The 18,960-nt window shown below is 42.3% G+C and overlaps 1 protein-coding gene across 2 annotated transcripts in view; it reads left to right on the forward strand.

The window, feature by feature from the left end:
- Nucleotides 1-18,960, forward strand: part of RFTN1 (raftlin, lipid raft linker 1) — a 175,668-nt gene that overhangs the window by 106,639 nt on the left and 50,069 nt on the right. For both annotated transcript variants that reach the window (XM_074270108.1, XM_074270107.1), the window contains exon 5: nt 15,790-16,135. In XM_074270108.1, coding sequence (XP_074126209.1) covers nt 15,790-16,135 — 346 coding nt within the window. The remainder of the gene's footprint in view (nt 1-15,789; nt 16,136-18,960) is intronic.

Here is an 18,960-nt window from a genome sequence, read left to right on the forward strand (position 1 = left end):
CTGCCCTAACCTCTCTCCCCATTTTTGCACCCATTTGGGAGACTTACTTATATTTCACTTAAATGTATTGAAGCATATTTAGCCCCATGAGGAGCCTGCTGATATTCTTATGAGCTCCTGACGCTGTCACTGACTGTCTTAGCTCGCCCCCTCAGCTTTAGGGCATCTGCGCATTGGCTGGACTTGGCATCCGTGCTCACTCAGGTCATCCATTAAATGTTAAACAGCACAGATGGGACACGGATTGGGGCACTCCGCGGGAGACCTCCTGCCACAGTGACTTCGAACTGGGGACCTCTAGCTGGAACGCTCTCCATCACCCACTGGCAGGGGGTGGAGTTCTGAACCCTAGATCCCTTTTAGTTTGCTTCTGGATAGGGAGGAAATAAACATTTACATAGCACCTACTATGTGCCAGCATCTTATAAATATTATTTCATTAAGTATTTAAATTTACTTAAACCTGAAAATTTAAATTCATCATATATTTAAATTTATTCAAATTTTAAATTTAAATGTTATTTTAAATTATAATATTCATATAAATAAATAAAATATTCTAAATAAATAGCAATATTATTTCATAACATGTCTATGATGTGTATGACATCATTACAATTGAGGAAAATGAGGCAGGGCAAGTTTAAGTGACTTTTTCTAAGATCACATACAGTTGGTAAGCATCTGAGGCTTCCTGAATCTAGGTCGGGCACTCTATCCACTAATCCAGCTAGCTGCCTCAGTCTCCCTAAGGACTGAAGAAGGGAGAATAGAAGAACAGATGAGGCAGGATTTTAAACCTAGAGGATTCATTATAATGCCTTCATATAGTGAGCACAGAATAGAGAATTTTTAAAAAATGTTTTATTATTAAAGCTTTTTATTTTCAAAATTTACGCATAGGTAATTTTCAACATTCAGCCTTTCAAAAACTTTGTTACAAATGTTTTCTCCTTCCCTTCCCCCAAACCTCTCCCTTAGATATCAAGTAATCCAATATATGTTAATAAATTATGTGCAATTCTTCTCTACATGTTTCCACAATTATGCTGCACAAAAAAAATCAGATCAAAAAAGAAAAACATAAGAAAACAAAATGTAAGCAAACAACAAAAAAAAAGGAAATTATATCAAATTTGCATAGGCAAATCAAACTGATCTCACTGGCCTTGTCCAAAAATGCGTGCTTCATTCTGCTTTCCAGTTCATCGTTTCTCTATCAGGAGATGGGGAGCAAGTTTTGCCTCCAATCCGCTGGGATTGTGCTTGGTCACTGCACTGATCAGAGCTCTTCAGTGTTTCCGAGCAGTGTCAAAGTCTCGAAAATGACATTACTGAATAAATTATTCTTCTGGTTCTGCTCATTTTATTTTGCATCAGTTCAAATAGGTCATCCCAGGTTTCTCTGGGAAAAAAAAAACAACTTTAAAAAAACATCTTAATATTATTCTATCATATTCATATTCCTCACTTTGTTCAGATAGTGGATGAATAGCGCTTTAATTTCCAGTTTTTTCTTGCTTTGAATATTTGTGCCCAAAGGGTCTTTTTCATGTTTCTTTGATCTCTTTGGGGCATAGACCTAATAATGGTATTGCTGGGTCAAAGGGACAGAGGCACAGAATCCCAAATTATTTTCTGGAATGGCTGCATCAGTCCATAGCTGTACCAACAAAAAGTGGCTTAAGATACCTGCTTTTCCACTGCTTCTCCCACATTTATCATCTCCCCCCTTTTAAAAAAAATATCAACTTTGCCTCTCTAATAAGCTGCTGTTCTGTGCCCCTTGCCATCCACAAATGCCTTCTCTTCTTCTCTCCTTCCCATTTAGGAAGAAAGCACTTTGCGGACTTTAAGGCACGCTACAGATAGGCTCTGTAGTTGTTAATATTATTGGGATTTTCCTGTTCCACTTTCTGAGTACACGACAAACTGGTCTATGTTGTTCTCAGCTATGAATATTTCTCTCATTTCCAGACCAATGGGACCTAATGGAGGTGGTTTTTTAAATCAAATCAATGTCATCCAAGTCATTAGACCTGAAAAAGGGCAAAAATTGAAACTGTCTTGTGACCGTGGACAAGGCAGTTTCCTCATCTGAAAAAATGAGCTGGAGAAGGGAATGACCAACCATTCCAGTGATTTGCCCAGAAAACCCCACGAAGATTCACTCAACTGAAGTAGCTGAAGGAGGACACTGAGAAGAGAGTATGGGTGGGTGGGATTTAGAAGCTCTGACTTATTCTGTGTGACGGGGCAAGCCCCTTTTCTAAGTTCTCGATTTTCTCTGTAATAAGAGGGAAATGTCGAGATGCGTCTCCAAGGTCCTTCTGCAATCCTGGCCCGCGAAGCTCTGAACTTTTCCCCAGAGTCGCTTTGGGAACACGAAGGGCACTCTCGGTTACAGCTCACTTTCATGCTCTTACTTGTTTGTACTATTAGTAAAAGAGACACTTCGGCATCTGAGCTTGTCGCAACACGTCCAATGACAGAGAGTGTGTAAATGCCTCCTGTAAATGGCTCCTGAGGGTCAGATGTCCCTCCTTCCCCTTTAATACCTCCCGGGAGACATTTTTGCAAATATGGAATTAAGTTATCGCCAGAAAAGTTTCCAAAGTGCCATATTGATTTTGAAGCTTTTTCATGAGATGGAACATGTCTTGGAGTGCTAATTATGCATTGCAAATTAATACATGTTGCCACTGACGGGTTCACAACACAGGTTGAACTGCCCCATCTGTGTCTTTGAAAGGTGTGGATATTCACCTCTCAGCAATGATCACTCTGCTTGATTTGTCCTCAATCCAGCAGAGATAATGAATGTATGAACTTGGGCTCGCCTCGTTGTGGGGGGGGCGGGGATTAGGGAGATAGAGAGGGAAAGGCAGAGATGGACTCTGCTCTTGTCAGTACATTGACAGTCCCTCCTTTTTCTTCCTTAGATATGGGAAGCTTGCTCTTTTGTGGGTTGGGATGAGATAGGATGCACTGTGATTCATTGGCCAGTTAAACAACATGCATTTATTAAGCACCTACTGTGTGCCATGCTGTGCTGGGTTCTAGGCTTACAGAGACAAAATTTACATTCTCATTAGGATGTACATATTAATAGTCAAGTAAATATAGCATATGTACAAAATAAAAGTAGCCTTTTTTTTTGAGCAGGGGAGGAGGGACAGTGTCATTGGTTAGTCATTACATTTCTGTATGGCTCAAATCTGCCTCACTTAATTCTAATTTACACACAAGTCAAGATATAACCTGGGATGTCATTGATCTCTTCCAAAGTGAAGGCTGAACAACAATTCTGCGAGGATCTTTCAACTCTCTGCCCCGTCTTAATCCTTCGTATTCCTCCAGCTGCAGTTATTGGTCAGATCTGTTCAACTTTATTTGCATTCCTCCTTTTGCCTCGGTCCCTTCTTGATAGTTCTACACCTGCCCTCTCCAATTCAGGCCCTCCGGTCAGCCACAATGGTTCAGTAGATTCCTGATTGGTCTTCCTACTTCTAGACACTCTCTCCAGTGCACCTCTTACACAGCAGGCAGGACATTCTTCCTAAAATGCACATGGGATGTTCTGCTGCGCTCCTGCTCAAGACTCTTCAGTGGCTCCCTGTTGCCGGAGGATACAACAGAAACTCCTCAGCCATTAAACACTCAGATGAGTGAGAGCCGCATTTATGTCACACCATTGCCTGTTGGGCCCGCCTCCTTGCAGGGCTGTGGACCATTCCTACCCAAACTCAGTCTCCTTGGGTGCTTTCTGACTTTGCCAGGTTGCAGTCAACTCCTGGAATGTTTCAAGGCTCAGCCCCGGCTGTTCCTCCTTGGGAAGTTCTTATCAAATAAGAGTCTTTATAAATTGCTTTTCCATATGTAAATGCTAGTTATTATTTACTTATATACTAATACACTTAAAATTACTTTTCACTTTGCAGATTATATTGTGGACCCTTAGCCAGAATATACACTTTTAGTGGAATGTTTTTTCCTCCCCGCCTCCAGCGCAGTGCCCTTTGCCATAGACTTCCTTAATAAATGCTTCCTCCTCCCCCTGTGTATACATGTCCATACAATGCATTTCGATGCTTCAGCCATAGGAACTCTCTCTGCCAGAACTTCCCATCTCTGGACTTTTGCCCAGGCCATTCCCTCTACCAGGAGTGCCGTCTTTCCTCCGGGATCCCTGACTTTCTTCTGAGAGCAGCTGAGGGGTCACCTCCCACCCACGGCCTTTGCTAATGCCTCATACCCCATCCTCAAGCCACATAAGCGTCAGAGAAATGTTCCCCCTGTCCTTAGCAGAGGGGCTGGCACACAGGAGGAGCTTCATAAATGCTTGCAGCAATCAGTGTGTACTGAAGAAAGCAGACTCGAGAGTAATTCGGACACACAGTGGCAACAGGGACGCAGTTAGAAACAGCCCTAGAAGCCACCAGAAATGAGATAAATATGATGATGAATCTTGGGGAAGAGCCGGGGTCCAGAGTCCCCGGGCCTGGATTCCAATTCTGCCCCGAGTTTACAACACGTGGTGCTGCAGGGCGCTGAATGCCGAGCAGCCCGAGGTCACTTTCCGCCTCTGGGACTTCTTCCTGGGCAAGTCACTTACTCTTTGTTTTCCCAGGGGGCCGCGATATACACACAGTATATATATAAATACAAATGCTATATTATGTGTCTACATACAGAGACACAGTATTGTGTTTTATCATATATTGTATGTTATCTGCACGTCTGTAAACACGTCATGCATTGTATTGTGTGTATATGCAAAGACACTATATCTATATTGGTATCTACCTGTATATAGAGCATATGTGTACATACGTGTATATTGTGTATGTACATGTACATGCCGAGGACAGGTGATTTGAAATAGTACTAATCCCGTGACATAAATGTAAACTAACCAAGTGCCTAATGAGGACAAAATTAATGAAACAGAAAGTTTCATTATTTTTTTTCCATTTTTAAAAACTCTATACTTCTAACCCAGAGGTGAGAATTAGTAATAGCCAATGTTTCCATAGAGCTTATTTATCCCGGGCACCGTGCTACGTGCTTTACAAATATTATTTCATTTGAGCCTCCGAACAGCCTGGGAGGGAGATGCTATAATTATTTCCATTTTACAGATGAAGGGGAGAGAAAAAGACAGAGACAGAGCCAGAAAGGGAGGGAAGAGGGAGAGAGAGAGAGGCAGAGACCGAGAGTGTCAGACAGAGGAAAATTTAAAAAAAAAAAAAAAAAAAAAAAAAGGAAATCAGGTTGTTTCCCGGTGATGTAATCTTTCAGCTGGGGTAAACAGTTTTGAAATGATGATGGGCTGGAGTAGTCTGCAAGCATTTTTTAGGCACCTGCTGTGTACTAGACACTGCTAGCAGGCGCTGGGGAAAGAGCACGATATGCTTCTCAAACCTTATTGTGGGGCAGTTTCCGGGAGGTCAGCACCGAAGGTTTTCCTCCTATTTAGCGCTTGAGTTTTCTGTGACCTCCTCGGCCAGTGTGGCTTTGTGCAGTAAAATCTCATTCACTTTTATTCCCCATTTGGAACTTGGACAGGGGCCCAGTTAAAGTCTCTACCTGTGGGTTCTGGAGAGAAATTATTACTCCATATAAGAAGGAGAATAGTAATCTTCCTTGGGAGAAGAGACCATTTCTAAGCACATCCAGAGAATCATTGCTATGCTAATCACTATGCTAATCAGTCTTATCTCTTTATTAAAGAAAGACCTCAAAGACCTCCACTTCTTTTTACCCTATTTTGATTCTCTTTATAATAATCACCATCGCCATTTATATATATATATATATATATATATATATATATATATATATATATATATATATATGATTTGTATAGTGCTTTAAGATTTCCAGAGAGCACATTTTACATAGATTATCTAATTTACAAAGTACTTTACATAGATTATCTCATTTAATCTAAATTTATTATGATTTATATACTTGAAACTAATCAAAACTACATCTTTTTGAAAATGCCTAATCTAGATTTCTTAATATTATCCCCAGTCTTCCCTCTGTTAGTCTGAATTAGGGAAATCTTCCCTGGAGAACAGCAGCCAGGCCTGACCCATTTGAATGCCCCCATCTTGGTTCAGAATGTCAGAAGTTGATTCTAAAGCAAAGATAAAAGACAAAAAGACAAAAGAAAAAGCAGATTGTGGGCATTGGCTATAGAGTATTTTTTTCCAGATGAATAATGCAAAATTTGGTAGAGACTTAAAAGAATCCTCTCCCTGCTCCTCCATACTTATGGGGGGAGGTCAACAACTTTCCCTAATCATTGCTGTCTTTCAGAACCACTTCCCTTAGAAAAAAGAACAATACGACATTTATTTCTTTCGCACATTGTAATGACAACCGTCTCTAACCAGGCAGTTGGGCTGATTTGTTCTCATTGTGATTTTTCAGTCATGGCTATTGCGGGTGGTTGCTTTAGGGAGAGCCCAGAGGATTTGGGAATTGAGGACTGGAAGGGAGAGGAATGTCCCAAATCGCCTAGTTGAGCACCATTTTGTTCTGATGCATTTTATTAATGTTTTGGAAGCATATGTAAATTGAGGAATGAGGAAAAAATCACACAGTCTGGATGTTCAGCAGCCGTGGGTGTGAAGGAAAACATCTGTTCCTAGTTAAAGTTCTTTTAACCTGCCACTTTGACTCAGCTATTTCTCACTACGGTGTCAAGGTCTAAGTCCCATGAATGTAGCAAAGCTATTTTTTGGGAGGGAGGGGGGCTACACCGATGGGGACCTTGGATGAATTCTGTGCTCCAGGCTCAAGGCCCAGATTTCAGTCTTGGTGAGGATTTAAGCTTTAATAGGTATATATGTATATAATATGTGACTATGCATTAATATGTGTTATCTATTAGGTATCTACGTGTGGCTGTATATAAAAATGTGTGTATGTGAGTTTGCATGTAACTAAGTGACTCAATGCTTAGAACACCTGGCCTGGAATTAGGAAAACCTGAGTTCAAGCACGATCTCAGACACTCATTGTGTGATTCTGGACAAGTCACTTTACCTCTGTTTGCCTTAATCCAGTGGAGGAAGAAATGGCAAATCCGCTCCAGTCTGTTTGCCAAGAAAACCCCATGGACTGTGTGATCCATGGGGGTCACAAAAAGTCAAATATGACTGAATGAATAAACAGTAACAACAATAGAGCTGTTATATATAAATAATATATAATTATATAGCCATTATATATTATATGGCTGTTATATATAAATAATATATAATTATATAATCATAATATATTATATGACTGTTATATATATAAATAATATATAATTATATAGCCATTATATATTATAAGGTTATTATACATAAATAATATATATTTATATAACTTTTACATATAAATAATATATATCCCTGTTATAGCTATTAAATAGAACTACATGTATAAATATAAACATATGTTTAGATATACACCTTTACATATGTATATATGTACACACATGGACATTTGCACACACGTGCATGCACTCACATGTTTTCTCCCCCATTGAAATGAATGCTCTTTGTAAGTTGGGATAGTTTCATTCTTTATGGCACACAGTAGGCACTTTATAAATATTTCTTAAAAAAAAATGATTGATTAAGGCTGACTGCTGCTTTAGTTCCCCAACGCAGAGCTGATCAGATCCTTTCCCAGCCTTTGCATTCTCAGATGGAAATACGAGTGAGAAGACATGCATTTTAGGGGTTCTTGAGCTCGCTAAGATTAGATGGAAAACAACAGACAATTTTCCTGAATTTAGAAAATTTTCGAGTAGGAAGGGATCTTTACGGCTATCCCGGGTGACCTCCCGCCCATAGCAGGATTCTTCTCTGGACTCACTGTGTTTAGAAGAGAATAGTGGCCCCAGGTACAGAGCTCCAGAATTGGGAGACCACCCTCAGTAGATGGCTGCATCCTCTGCTGAAATGTTGCGGAATTTGAGAGTGGGCGGTCTGGCTCTTGAATGTCAGGAGACCTCCCTGTTCCCGAGCCACCAACGGCTCATCTCGCCTGATGGGATCAGCCTTGGACCACCGTACTTGGAAGTTCCCCTCATTTCTAGCCTGAGTTTGCCCCTTTGTAGCCAGTCCTGGAGATGCTCTGCTTTGAGAAGCAGCTCCCTCCATTTAGGAAGGGCAGTAATTGTTGGGAAAGTTCTCCTAACGTCCACTCAGGGGTCCTCCCTCTGCCTGTTATGGGATACTGAGTGGGATACTTTTTGTCCTGGGCGTTCCCATACCTGAAGGCAGCTCCCATGCTCGCCCCTTCTCCTCCCAAGGATTCTCCAAGTGGATCTTCCAGTTCCTTCACTGTTCCATTTATGGCATACTTTTTCCACACTGGTGTCCCCTCTTGGAGATGATTTGTTGACTTTGCATGTCTTGTCCCCTGATCCCCAATTATATGATTCCAGTTCTTGTGTGACCAATGCAGAGCTCAACGGAGCTCTTACCTCTCTCCAGCTTTTTAAGAAATAATACTTGAGCAAAAGTTCATTAAATGCCTGGTGAACCCTATACTTTGGTTAATGTAGCCTCATAACACATTAACACTCATTTTTTAAATCATTTTAATCAAGTGTATCATACTTAGGGCTCATATTGGATGTTTAGTTGACCCCTCCTCTCCAGATTTTTTCATATGAACTATTTTTAAGGTAGATCTCTCATTTCCAATGAGCATAGTATTTGTAAAGCACTTCACACATGACAGGTACTTAATAAATGCTTGTTCCTTCCCCTCGCCTTTCTCCCAGTCTCATATTTTTGCTATTGGTTTTTTGAATTTAAATGAAGGACTTTACATATATACCTCTTAAATGATCTTGGCTCCACATTTTAGCCTGTTGAGAACTGTTTTATTGCAAATACTGTCATCCAATGTCTTGGCTAGCTCCACAAACTTTATTTCATCTCTAAGCTTTGTAAAACATCATTATGAAACTTCATGAATTCTCTAAGTTTATCTCTGCTGTTGATCAAAATTCTTTTCAAGAAAGAGTTTTTAAAAAATGGAGTTTGGGGACATGTCCCTGGAGATTGCCCTCTTGGTTACGTACAAGCTGTTGTTCTCTGGGCATATTGTTTGCCCAGCCACAAAAATCTCCAGTATCATCCAGCTTATCTTCTTTATCTTGTGCAAAGGGATGCTATAAGTAATATGAGTGACTTTGTCAAAAGGTTTGCCAAAATCATTGGATTCTTTGAGTTTTCCACTTCCTTTTGTGAGTCATCCATATGCACACATTTGTGTGAAATAAACATATGTATTTATCTCTCTATCCCTCTCTCCTTTCTTCCCTCCCTCCCTCTTTTCTTTTTCTTATTTTCTCCTCTTCTTCTTGTTCTTTTCTTCTTCTTGTTCTTTTCTTATTTCTCTTCTCTTATTATTATTCATCATCATCTTTTTTCTTCCTCTTCTTTTCTTTTTCTCTTTTCTTCTCTCCTTCCCCTCTTCTTTGTTCTTCTCTTCTCTTTTCTTCTTTTTCTCCTCTTCCTCTTCCTTCTTCTCCTTTATCTCTACTTACTTCCCTCCTTCCCTTCATCCTCATATATTCTTCATTCTCTATCTATATTGACTAATCTACAATTGATCATGCAGTTCTTCATCCCCATCAGAAATCTCTTATTCATTTGCAAAAGGGAAGAAAAGAGAGAAAAAGAAAGTTAAAGAGAAACAAAAAAAGGAAGAAAAGAGAAAGAAGAAAGGGAGAAAGAGAAGGGAAAGGAAAGGAAAGAAAAAGAAAGAAAGAGTAAAAAGGAGAAAGAAAGGAAAGAAGAAAGAGGAAAGGGAGGAAGAAAGGAAAGAAGGAAGAAAAGAGAGAGAGGCGAAGGAAAAAATAAGATGGAAGAAAGAAGGAAGCGAAGAGAAGGAAAGCAAGAAAAGAAAAGGAAGGGAAGAGGAGAAGGGAAGGAAAGAGAGAAGAAAAGAGTGAAGGAGAGTGACACCATCCTCGGGCCTGGGCAGGACTTGGAACATCCATCAGCATCCTCCCGGGCCCCCTGCAGAGCAGTTCTTCGAAGTCTGCCACATGTTTGGTTTCCAAGTGAAGGGACCGTGTGCCCAGGACTGGAGGCAGCTTCTGAGCCCTTGTGGTTTCTGAGCCTTCCTTTTCTGGAAGGAGCCGGCGAGCTGAGGTGACCCAGAGATGGCGGGAGGGTTAGGTGTGTATGATCAGATATTCACAGCTGAGGATGCCTGGCTTGGGCTGCGACCCCAAGCAGCATGCTGCAGTTGTTTTCCTGCCCACCTCCATCCTTACACCGGCTCCCAGAGCTTTCAGGAAGGCCCATGTTTGGGGGTCTGCTTGTTTTGTCTCTGGGTTCAGGGGCCAGGGGGCGTGTGTGAGGGAGGGGGCAGGAAGGTGCTGGACAGAGCTGGAGAAGGGGTGCTTGTTCTGTGTCCCGGGGGTCCTTAGGGGTCTGCATGAACACAGGTGTGTCATAAAAACAGCATTTATGCTTCTTTGAAGCTTTGTCAGATGCTTTCCTCTGTTTCCGTCTTCCTTCCTCTACAGAACGTTCCGTTCTCTGAGAGCAGGGTCCCCACAGAGCTAACGCAGGGACCGCATTGGGAAAATTCTCTGTGTGCCGTAACAATGCTAGGTGGTCCGTCCTAAAGGTAGGGAGTGGGGCTGGCTCTGTGATGTCCTGTGAATGGCTCCTGTGAATGGAGGCGGTACAGATCTGAACCTTTCAGTTATCTGGAACTAAGTGGTTAAACCTGTGTGGGGGCCTCATGCTACCTGAACCAGATTAGTCTCTAATGGGGAAATGTTTGACAAAATAAGTAAAAATACAATCAAACCTAGATCGTGTGAATATGTGGTTTTCTAAGGCAGTTGTGACTGGTAGAGATCCTTACCCACGATTAGTAACCCCCGTTTCCTTTTGAGTTGAACACTTTGGGGCTAATACAGAGGTATCCGAGGTGGGCTCAGACCCGAGCTGTTCTGGCGCTAGCTTTCTGCTGAGGTAAGTGCCACAGGCGTGCATAGATCACTTCAAGGTGAGAAAACAGAGCCTAAGAGAGGCCCTGGGCCCTCCACATTGATTTGGAAAGGGCTCTGGAGGCCCTGAATTTTTACTTGGCACCCGTGGGTGCGGGCATTCTGTGGAGAGTACCGTGAGCCTGGCAGTGCCCAGTGCTTCCTGCTCCCTTCTCTCTACTGGAGAGGGGCAGGGCAACTTTCTTTGAGGCTTTTTTCTTCTTTCTTTTCTTCTTTCTCCTTCTTTCTTTTCTTCTTTCTCCTTTTTTGAGGCTTTTTTCCTCCTTAGCTCCTTGCTTTCTTTTTTAATATCAGGACAGCCCAATAGGTCATTAAGGCCACATCTGCTGTTTTATGGTGTTTCTAATAGACAAAATGTTGGTAGAACAATAATGATAGCTCTGAGCCCCCACTTAGGAAAATTATTTAATTTTAAGTAAAGGTTGGCTCTCTACCCTAATTAGAATTTAGATTAATATCTGTAGTCATTTCAGTCGTGTCTGAGTCGGTGACTCCATTTAGGAGTTTTCTAGGCAAAGATAAAGTGGTTTGCCATTTCCCTCTCCTTTGACAGATGAGCACACTGAAGCAAACAGTGACTCATGTGACTTACCCAGGATTGCACACCTAGTGAGGGTCTGAGTCTTCCTGCATCACCTGGCCACTTCTGCCTGGCACATAGTAGGCACTTAATGGCTGCTTATTTCTTGAAGTGGGATTTGAATCCTGGCCTTCCTAACTTCCAAATCCTGCCTCTACATTGTGTCATGGCTGCTTTTGGGGTACACACAGAACTGAGATACGGCTTTCTTAAAGTCCATCTTGGAAAGGATCAAATCCAAAATCATTTATTATTTTTTAGTTTTAATAAGAATGGCTAGGTGTGTGAGTTCCTCATTACCAACAAGTGATTAGAATCATCCCAATGTATGGTGGTAGGAACACAGTTGCTAATTGCTTTTAGACAATGTGTATTTATGTTCTGCTCCCCATCTAGATGGGAAGCTCATGAAGACAGCTGCAGCCCCTCTGTCAGACCCTGCCCCTAGCCCCCGACCTCATGATCTGCTCGCTGCTCACACCCCATCCCTGACCTCCCCAAGAAGAGCTTATCTCCTCGCGCCACTTGCTTCAAGTCAAATGAAGTCCTGTTTATTAAGCTCAGCGCCCGATCCGTGAGAAGTGCTTAATGCATATTTGTCGCTTTCCCTGGACTTCGTCTGATGGCGGCTAAACCAGAAAGGTCATTAGAGATATTTTGTCTCTCCCCCTCATTACAGACAACATAACGGAGTAATTTTGTGATCGTTCTACTTCATAGGATCATATTTTAGATTTTAGAGTTCCTCTTCTCTTACAGAAAAGGAAACTGATAAAAAGCGGGGGATGTGATTTGGCTGTACCGCCCGTCTCCTCCATTCCACCATCTCAAGGCCATTTTGAACCTGAAAGCCGATGCTGATTTTGTGTGTCTCCCTATTTATGGCTGCTCGCTCCCCTTGACAGCCTTAAAGACATTTGGGAAAGTCACACTAAATGTCAGCTCTCTGAGAACTCAAGCACGCGGTCACAAGAGAGAAGCAGAGGGAGGTAATTGTCGGCCGTGTCCTTGGTGTCTGTCACAAATGGACCCTGGAGAGGTCCGGACATTCCCATTCTGCCCTCCCAGCTGACCTGGCCGGCTGGCTGCCCCTGTAGTTCAGGGCTTGGTTTTTGTTCCATTCATATTCCCCCTCGGATGTTGCTGAGGACCCTCAGTTCATTCAGGAGGTATTTGTTGACCGGCTAATTGATGGATTAATTAGAATAAACTTCCCTTGGGTTACTGTGCTGTAAGCTCATTTGTAGCTTCCATTTTCTTTTTTGTTCTGTTCTGCTGATGAGTTTTAATAATGTTCTCACTTTCTAATAACCAAAGATACGTGTGCATAAAATATAAATAAATATGTAGATATAGACGTATGTATGTTTAAATGAATACGTATGCACGCATATCTGTGACAGAGCTATAGATAGATATACACATAAACATATGTATACATTATTTACATGTATGCCTTTGGGTATCTATATAGATCTCTATCAATCTCTATGGATGGTTAAAGGTATGGCAAGTACACAATTCTGCAGATTAGATATGAATCTTCATATATATAATATTATATATATATATATATATATATATATATATATATATATATATAAAATCTCAACTGAAACATTGGCCCTATCGAACAAAGGGAGTGTATGTCTATTTGTGAAAATAGTTCTGTACTTATAATCTACTGTTTCTTTCTAATGAAGAAAAATCTGTATTCTCTCTCTCCCACATCCCCCCTACCTCTTTTGGAAAAAAACCAACCCTTTGGAACAAATACACATAGAGGTCTGCCATTTTTTCTCTTGGCAGAAAGGATGCATGTTTTGGGTATTAAGATTAATGATTATTATTGCATTGTGCCGAATTCTGTTGACTGTTAGCGTTATTTTCCGGATTTTCATTGAGGTCATTGTCTGTATTGTTGTCATGCTTTTGTTTACTTCATTTCAAACCAGTCTTCCCAGATTTTTCTGATTTCTTTGTGTTGTTTCTTGTGTCATAATAATTGATGGCCTTCATATACCGCAGTACATTTCCCAGGGGATGAGCACCCACTTCTTTGAAAAGGTTTTTTCCTTTTGTTTCCACAGAAGGGCTGCTATAAATATTTTGGTGTCTACTAGGGCTTTGTTCTGTCTGTCTTTATCATCTTGGAATAGACAAAGTTAGAGAACAAGATCGATGGATCAGGAGGCCTTTGTACCTCAGGGACTTTTCTAGCTGCAGAAAGTATCTTCAGTGTGACCAATTCCTCTGTTTCTTAGTGTGTTGGACCCTTACTGGGGAGGTCTGAGCCTCCAGGACACAAGAGCCTATTAACGCTTGGAAAGGACCTTAGCTGGTCAAGGCCCTTTTCCTTATAAACGAAGAAACTTAGACTCAGAAGGACAAGTAATTTCCCATGACTCCAAGTCCTCCCTTTTTCCAAATGACCACAGATATCAATATAAATTCAAATTAGGTTAGAGAGACAAACCTTTACTTAAAATTAAATAATTCTCCTAACTGGGAGCTCTGAGCTATTGTGTTCCAGTCCCGCCGCTCCCAAGTTAGCTACATACAGGTAGCTTTGTTTCTTGTTTCCTTCAGTGCTTGACCCAGTTAGAGTTCAGAGGAAAAAACAGAGACTTTTAAGGTTTTACACACACACACACACACACACACACACACACACACACACACACACACACACACACACAAAGAGACAGAGACAGACAGACAACAAGAAGGTAAAACCAGAATTCAGAACCCACGTCCTCTATGCAGCGTCCTGCAGCACTTTGCTGTATCTTGTTTGAATGCCTCCATTTTTCTGTAATCTTGTCCCAGCATGTTGTATTCTCTCCTGTATTGCAGATTGCAGCCCGTCTTCTTCCCAGCTTTCCCTCAGAGTGTGATTCAAGTGGATTTGTTATCCAAGAACCTGGGAATAATTCCTGTGGGACCTAGGGTCGAGTCATAAAGTCTTTGTGCCTCAGTTTCCTCCTTCTTTAAAATGAGGAGTTATTTGGCTAGGTGGCCAGTTCTGGGTCCATGACTCTGGGATTCTTAGTCATATCAGTAAAATCTCCACTGAGATTCTCTTGGACCTGTTGATTGGGACTAAGCTATTTCACAGCACCTTCCTTGTTGGTCTAGGAGCTGATGTCAGACCCATTTCCTAGAAAGACCCCTGTATGTAGCCTGAGTCCAAGGAGGCGATGGAGTTTGCCCTACCTTTCCCATCATCTTGCTGAGAGAGACAACTGTATGTCTTTTCTTAGGGAGGAAAAAAAGTACTAGTGTGCAAATCCACGAATGTGTCCCAGGGTGTCCCGAGTCAGGGAAGAGTGTCCCGAGAAAAGTGCGCCGGCGGGGGTTGGGGATGACACCGTGAGCTCAGCAATCTTTGTGATAACTTAAGCACAGGGTCCATAGGATGGGCGTGGGGACGGGTCTCAGGCTCATCACAGAACCCAGAAATGTGGGGGTCCATGTGTTTCACCCTCCTTATGGTTCATCCTATTCTTCCCCCAATTTCTTTCCCTAGCTTCCCCCCAACTGCAATAACAATTGTTTAAAAGGAAATACTTTAAGGTTATAAAATACCACCTGGTAGTCAGTATATGTTTATATAGGCATACTGTGTTTATATAGTGACTTGATTGGCAGGAAGCAAATGATTTGTTTAAAAATAAAGTAGGGGAGGAGGGACAAAAATCGAACTTCTACAGAAACCAACTTCCTCTCTCAAAATGCAGCATTGTCTTTATACCGATTTTGACTTTTGTGGCTCTCAACCACCCTCCCACAGATGATAAACAGAGGGGGGTTGTTCCAATTCTCTGTAACTCTACTCTCTATACTTCACCCCCCCCACCAAAGATTTTCTTTCTGCTTCCTGTAAGACAAGACAATGATTGAAAATGAAGTCTTCTGACATAACGAAGTTGGGGGGACTCCTGGAGATTTGAGGGTGAGGGAGAAAGTGGGCTTAGGGGCTATTCATTGAAAAGACCAATTAGCTCGCTGAAAATCTTCCAGTGAAAGATTGGATTCCGTTATCCACATAATTAATAATCATCCCATACAGTGCCCTGGATTCACCCCCTAAAATTTCTTTTTTCCTGCTCTTGCTCCTACATGATGATTTATTCTCATTTTTTTGTTTACTTTCCAGATCCAAGATGCAGCGAGTCGGGGCCTGGAATTTGTCGGCGTGGTCCCCCAGTACCGTTGCCCTGGGAACTCTGCAGGGAGCAGCCCGCTGACCCCCACTGCCAATGGGGATGGGAAGAGCATGTCAGACCATTCTGAAGATCTTTCATCCTTGGATAGGGAGACACCGGGCTCAGCGGGGTCTCAGGGCGACACAGAGCTCCAGGAACAGGGGAACAGAGACGGGCCAGCTGCCGAGCAGCTCACCCCATCCTCCCCGGGGGAAAATGGGGCCGATTCACCAGGGAAGGTCGACAGATCGACAATCACAGCTGATGGACGGGAAGGTCCAGACCCGCTGGCTGGAAGTGAGTCAGTCACTGCTGGGGCTGGGTGTAAGAGATGTGGGAATTTTTCCAACAACATCCACGATATCCTAAGGAAAAGCGGGGAGGAAACAATTTGAGAGTGGGGGGAAAGTGCATCATCCACATATGGGAAACTGAATGCTTGATTCTGTTGAGTAGCTTGAAGCTCTTTAGAGTCTGGAGGCTCTAAAGCATTCAGGTGACTCTCTTATCCTGGCAAAACTTCTCTGAGGTAGAGTTAAGTTGATCACCCTAACTGTTGCATGTTAGATTACTCTGTGTGTGGCTCAGGAAGCACATCCTGACAGAATGTGCCTGGAGCTTACCATGGTGAGTGGATTGGAGATGTTTGCTCAAAGCCAGACATAAAGAAAACCCCAGAAGGATCATCTGTTGCAAGAAAAGAAATGGCGTGATGGCTTCTAGGAAGCAGTCCCATTAACCCAAGTTCCTATCTTGCACTCGTTTGCCCAGCAGAGAAACCGCCTTGTGCGTGTATGCTGCCGGCCAAACTTGGGAGTCATTTTGCTGCTCTGTGTAGTTCACAAATCCCTGTCCTTTGCACTGAGAATTCAAAGAAGCATCCTATTTATTATCAGAATTTAATGTATCCTCTGATATGTTACTGCTTGTATAATTCTATCCAAGCCATCTTTTATACATTTCAGGAAATTCTATGCTTTTGTGCTGGGGGTGACTTTTCACAACCCCATTTGGAGTTTTCTTGGCAGAAATACTGGGGTGTTTTGTCATTTCCTTCCCAAGCTCATCTGATAGATACTGAGGCAAACAGAGTTAAGTGACTGCATAGGGCCACACAGATAGTTAGTGTCTCTGTAGGGTTTCACCATGGCCTGATTATTAGTAATAATAGCAAATATTTGCATAGTACTTGGATCAGCAAACCCCATCCACATGCAGTCTCATTTGTTACTGTCACAGTAGCTCTTCGAGAGAGGCACTATTATTATACTCATTCTATAGCTGGGGAAACTGAGGCTGAGAGAAATCCAGTGCCTTGCTCAGTTTTATTCCTCTAGGAAGTAATTACCAGAAGTGAGATTCGAACCTGGGTCCTTCTTATTTCTATATAAATGCTCCTTTGTGGAACATCAGAATAGAAAGAAAAATGCATTTGGAGACAGGCAATCAGTAAATATTTATTAAAGGCCTAATGTGTGCCAGGCACTGTGCCGAGGGCTTGGAATCCCACAAAAAGGCAAAAAGCAGACCCCGTTCTCAAGGAGCTCACGCTCTAACAGAGAGCCCGAGTTCAAATTCTGACTTATGTTGTGACCCTGGCTAAATCACTGAACTTAGCCAGCTCCAGCATGCTCTTTCTAGCTGAATCTGTTTTAAATCCTTCTTGACTCACAGTCCCTGATTGAGCTTTGCCCAGCTTCAGTTCACAGCAGCATCCCTTCCACATATTGGCTGCATCCATAATGTGCCAAAGTATCTCACTGTTATTATGAGTAGCAAGTGTGAGGGCAGGGAGCCAAGACTGAGTGTGGGGAGCCTTGGATCTCCTGTGGGGGTGGGGGGGACCTAGAAGAAATCAAGTGTTCTTATCGATGTTTGGGTCGTGGATCCCTTGGGAAGCCTACTGACCACCATGCCGCATGCCCTTCCCAGAAGGATGGCTTTAGATGGATAAGATCTGCCCAGGCAAAGACTCATTAGGATTGGAGGCAGAGGAGTCTTGAGTTAAAACTGTGCAACTTTGGAGAAAATCGCTTTATTGCCGAAGTGCTTAGTGTGTTCATCCGTAAATGAGAGTTGGACTAGAATAGTCTCCGAGGTCCATTTGAGCTGCAGCGTTCTGTGAGAATGCTGATAATGGCTAGCATCTAGAGAGCATTAGAAGGGTTCCAAAGCCCATTACAAATATCTCACTTGATCCCCACCTCAACCCTGGGAGTTGCTTTTATTATCTATCCCCTTTGTACAGATCAGGAAACTGAGGCAGAGTTAGAGCGGCTTGCCTGGAGTATCACAGCTAGGAAGTATCTCAGGTAGAATTCCAATTGGATCTGTGAAATCACCAGTGTTACCTTTCTGAGTGATGGGACTGTTACTCCTTTGCTCAAGAATCCTCAGTGCTCACTATGGCAATTAGGAACAAATGCCCACTCCTCAGCCCTGTGCCGATTGCCTCCAGCTGGGCCACAGGGACTTCTTCCACATCATTCCCTTCATGTACTTTGCATTTACTCTGCCCTCCTTGGGAAAAGGGGCTGAGTTTTCGACTTTGCTTTTCTATCTCTAGGACTCCACCCAGATACTCAAAAATTGATTATTATTATATTGATTATTATATTAATTTGAAGAAGCTCTTATAATTTTTCTGTTCTGGTCTGAAAATGCCTCTGCTCTGGTCTGAAAATGCCTCTGCTCTTCTCCCTGGTCCAAAGTCTTCCTTAGAGAATCTCCCTTAATAAATAGCGCCATTTTCTGGACTCCTTCCAAATTTCACTTATTATTTTTTTAAATTAAAGCCTTTTATTTTCAAAATATATGCATGGATAATTTTTGATATTCATCCCTACAAAACTCTGCATTCTAATTTTTCCCCTAGAATAGTTTGCCATTTCCTTCACCATCCCATGGTGTATAGCTGGGGAAACTGAGGCAGACAGGATTCAGCATTTTGTCCAGATAGTAAGTGATTGAGGTGTATTTGAACTCATGAAGATGAATCTTCCCAAGTCCAGCCCAGGCTCTGCATCCACTGCACCACCTGGCCTCCCCATAGGTTTTGAACCCTTGCTTGAGCTTGCCCTGTTTTTCTGTCTGTGAATTTAGCACAGGGCGTGTAGTAAGCT

Source organism: Sminthopsis crassicaudata, chromosome 5, assembly GCF_048593235.1.
Source record: "Sminthopsis crassicaudata isolate SCR6 chromosome 5, ASM4859323v1, whole genome shotgun sequence".
Classification (NCBI taxonomy): Eukaryota; Metazoa; Chordata; class Mammalia; order Dasyuromorphia; family Dasyuridae; genus Sminthopsis; species Sminthopsis crassicaudata.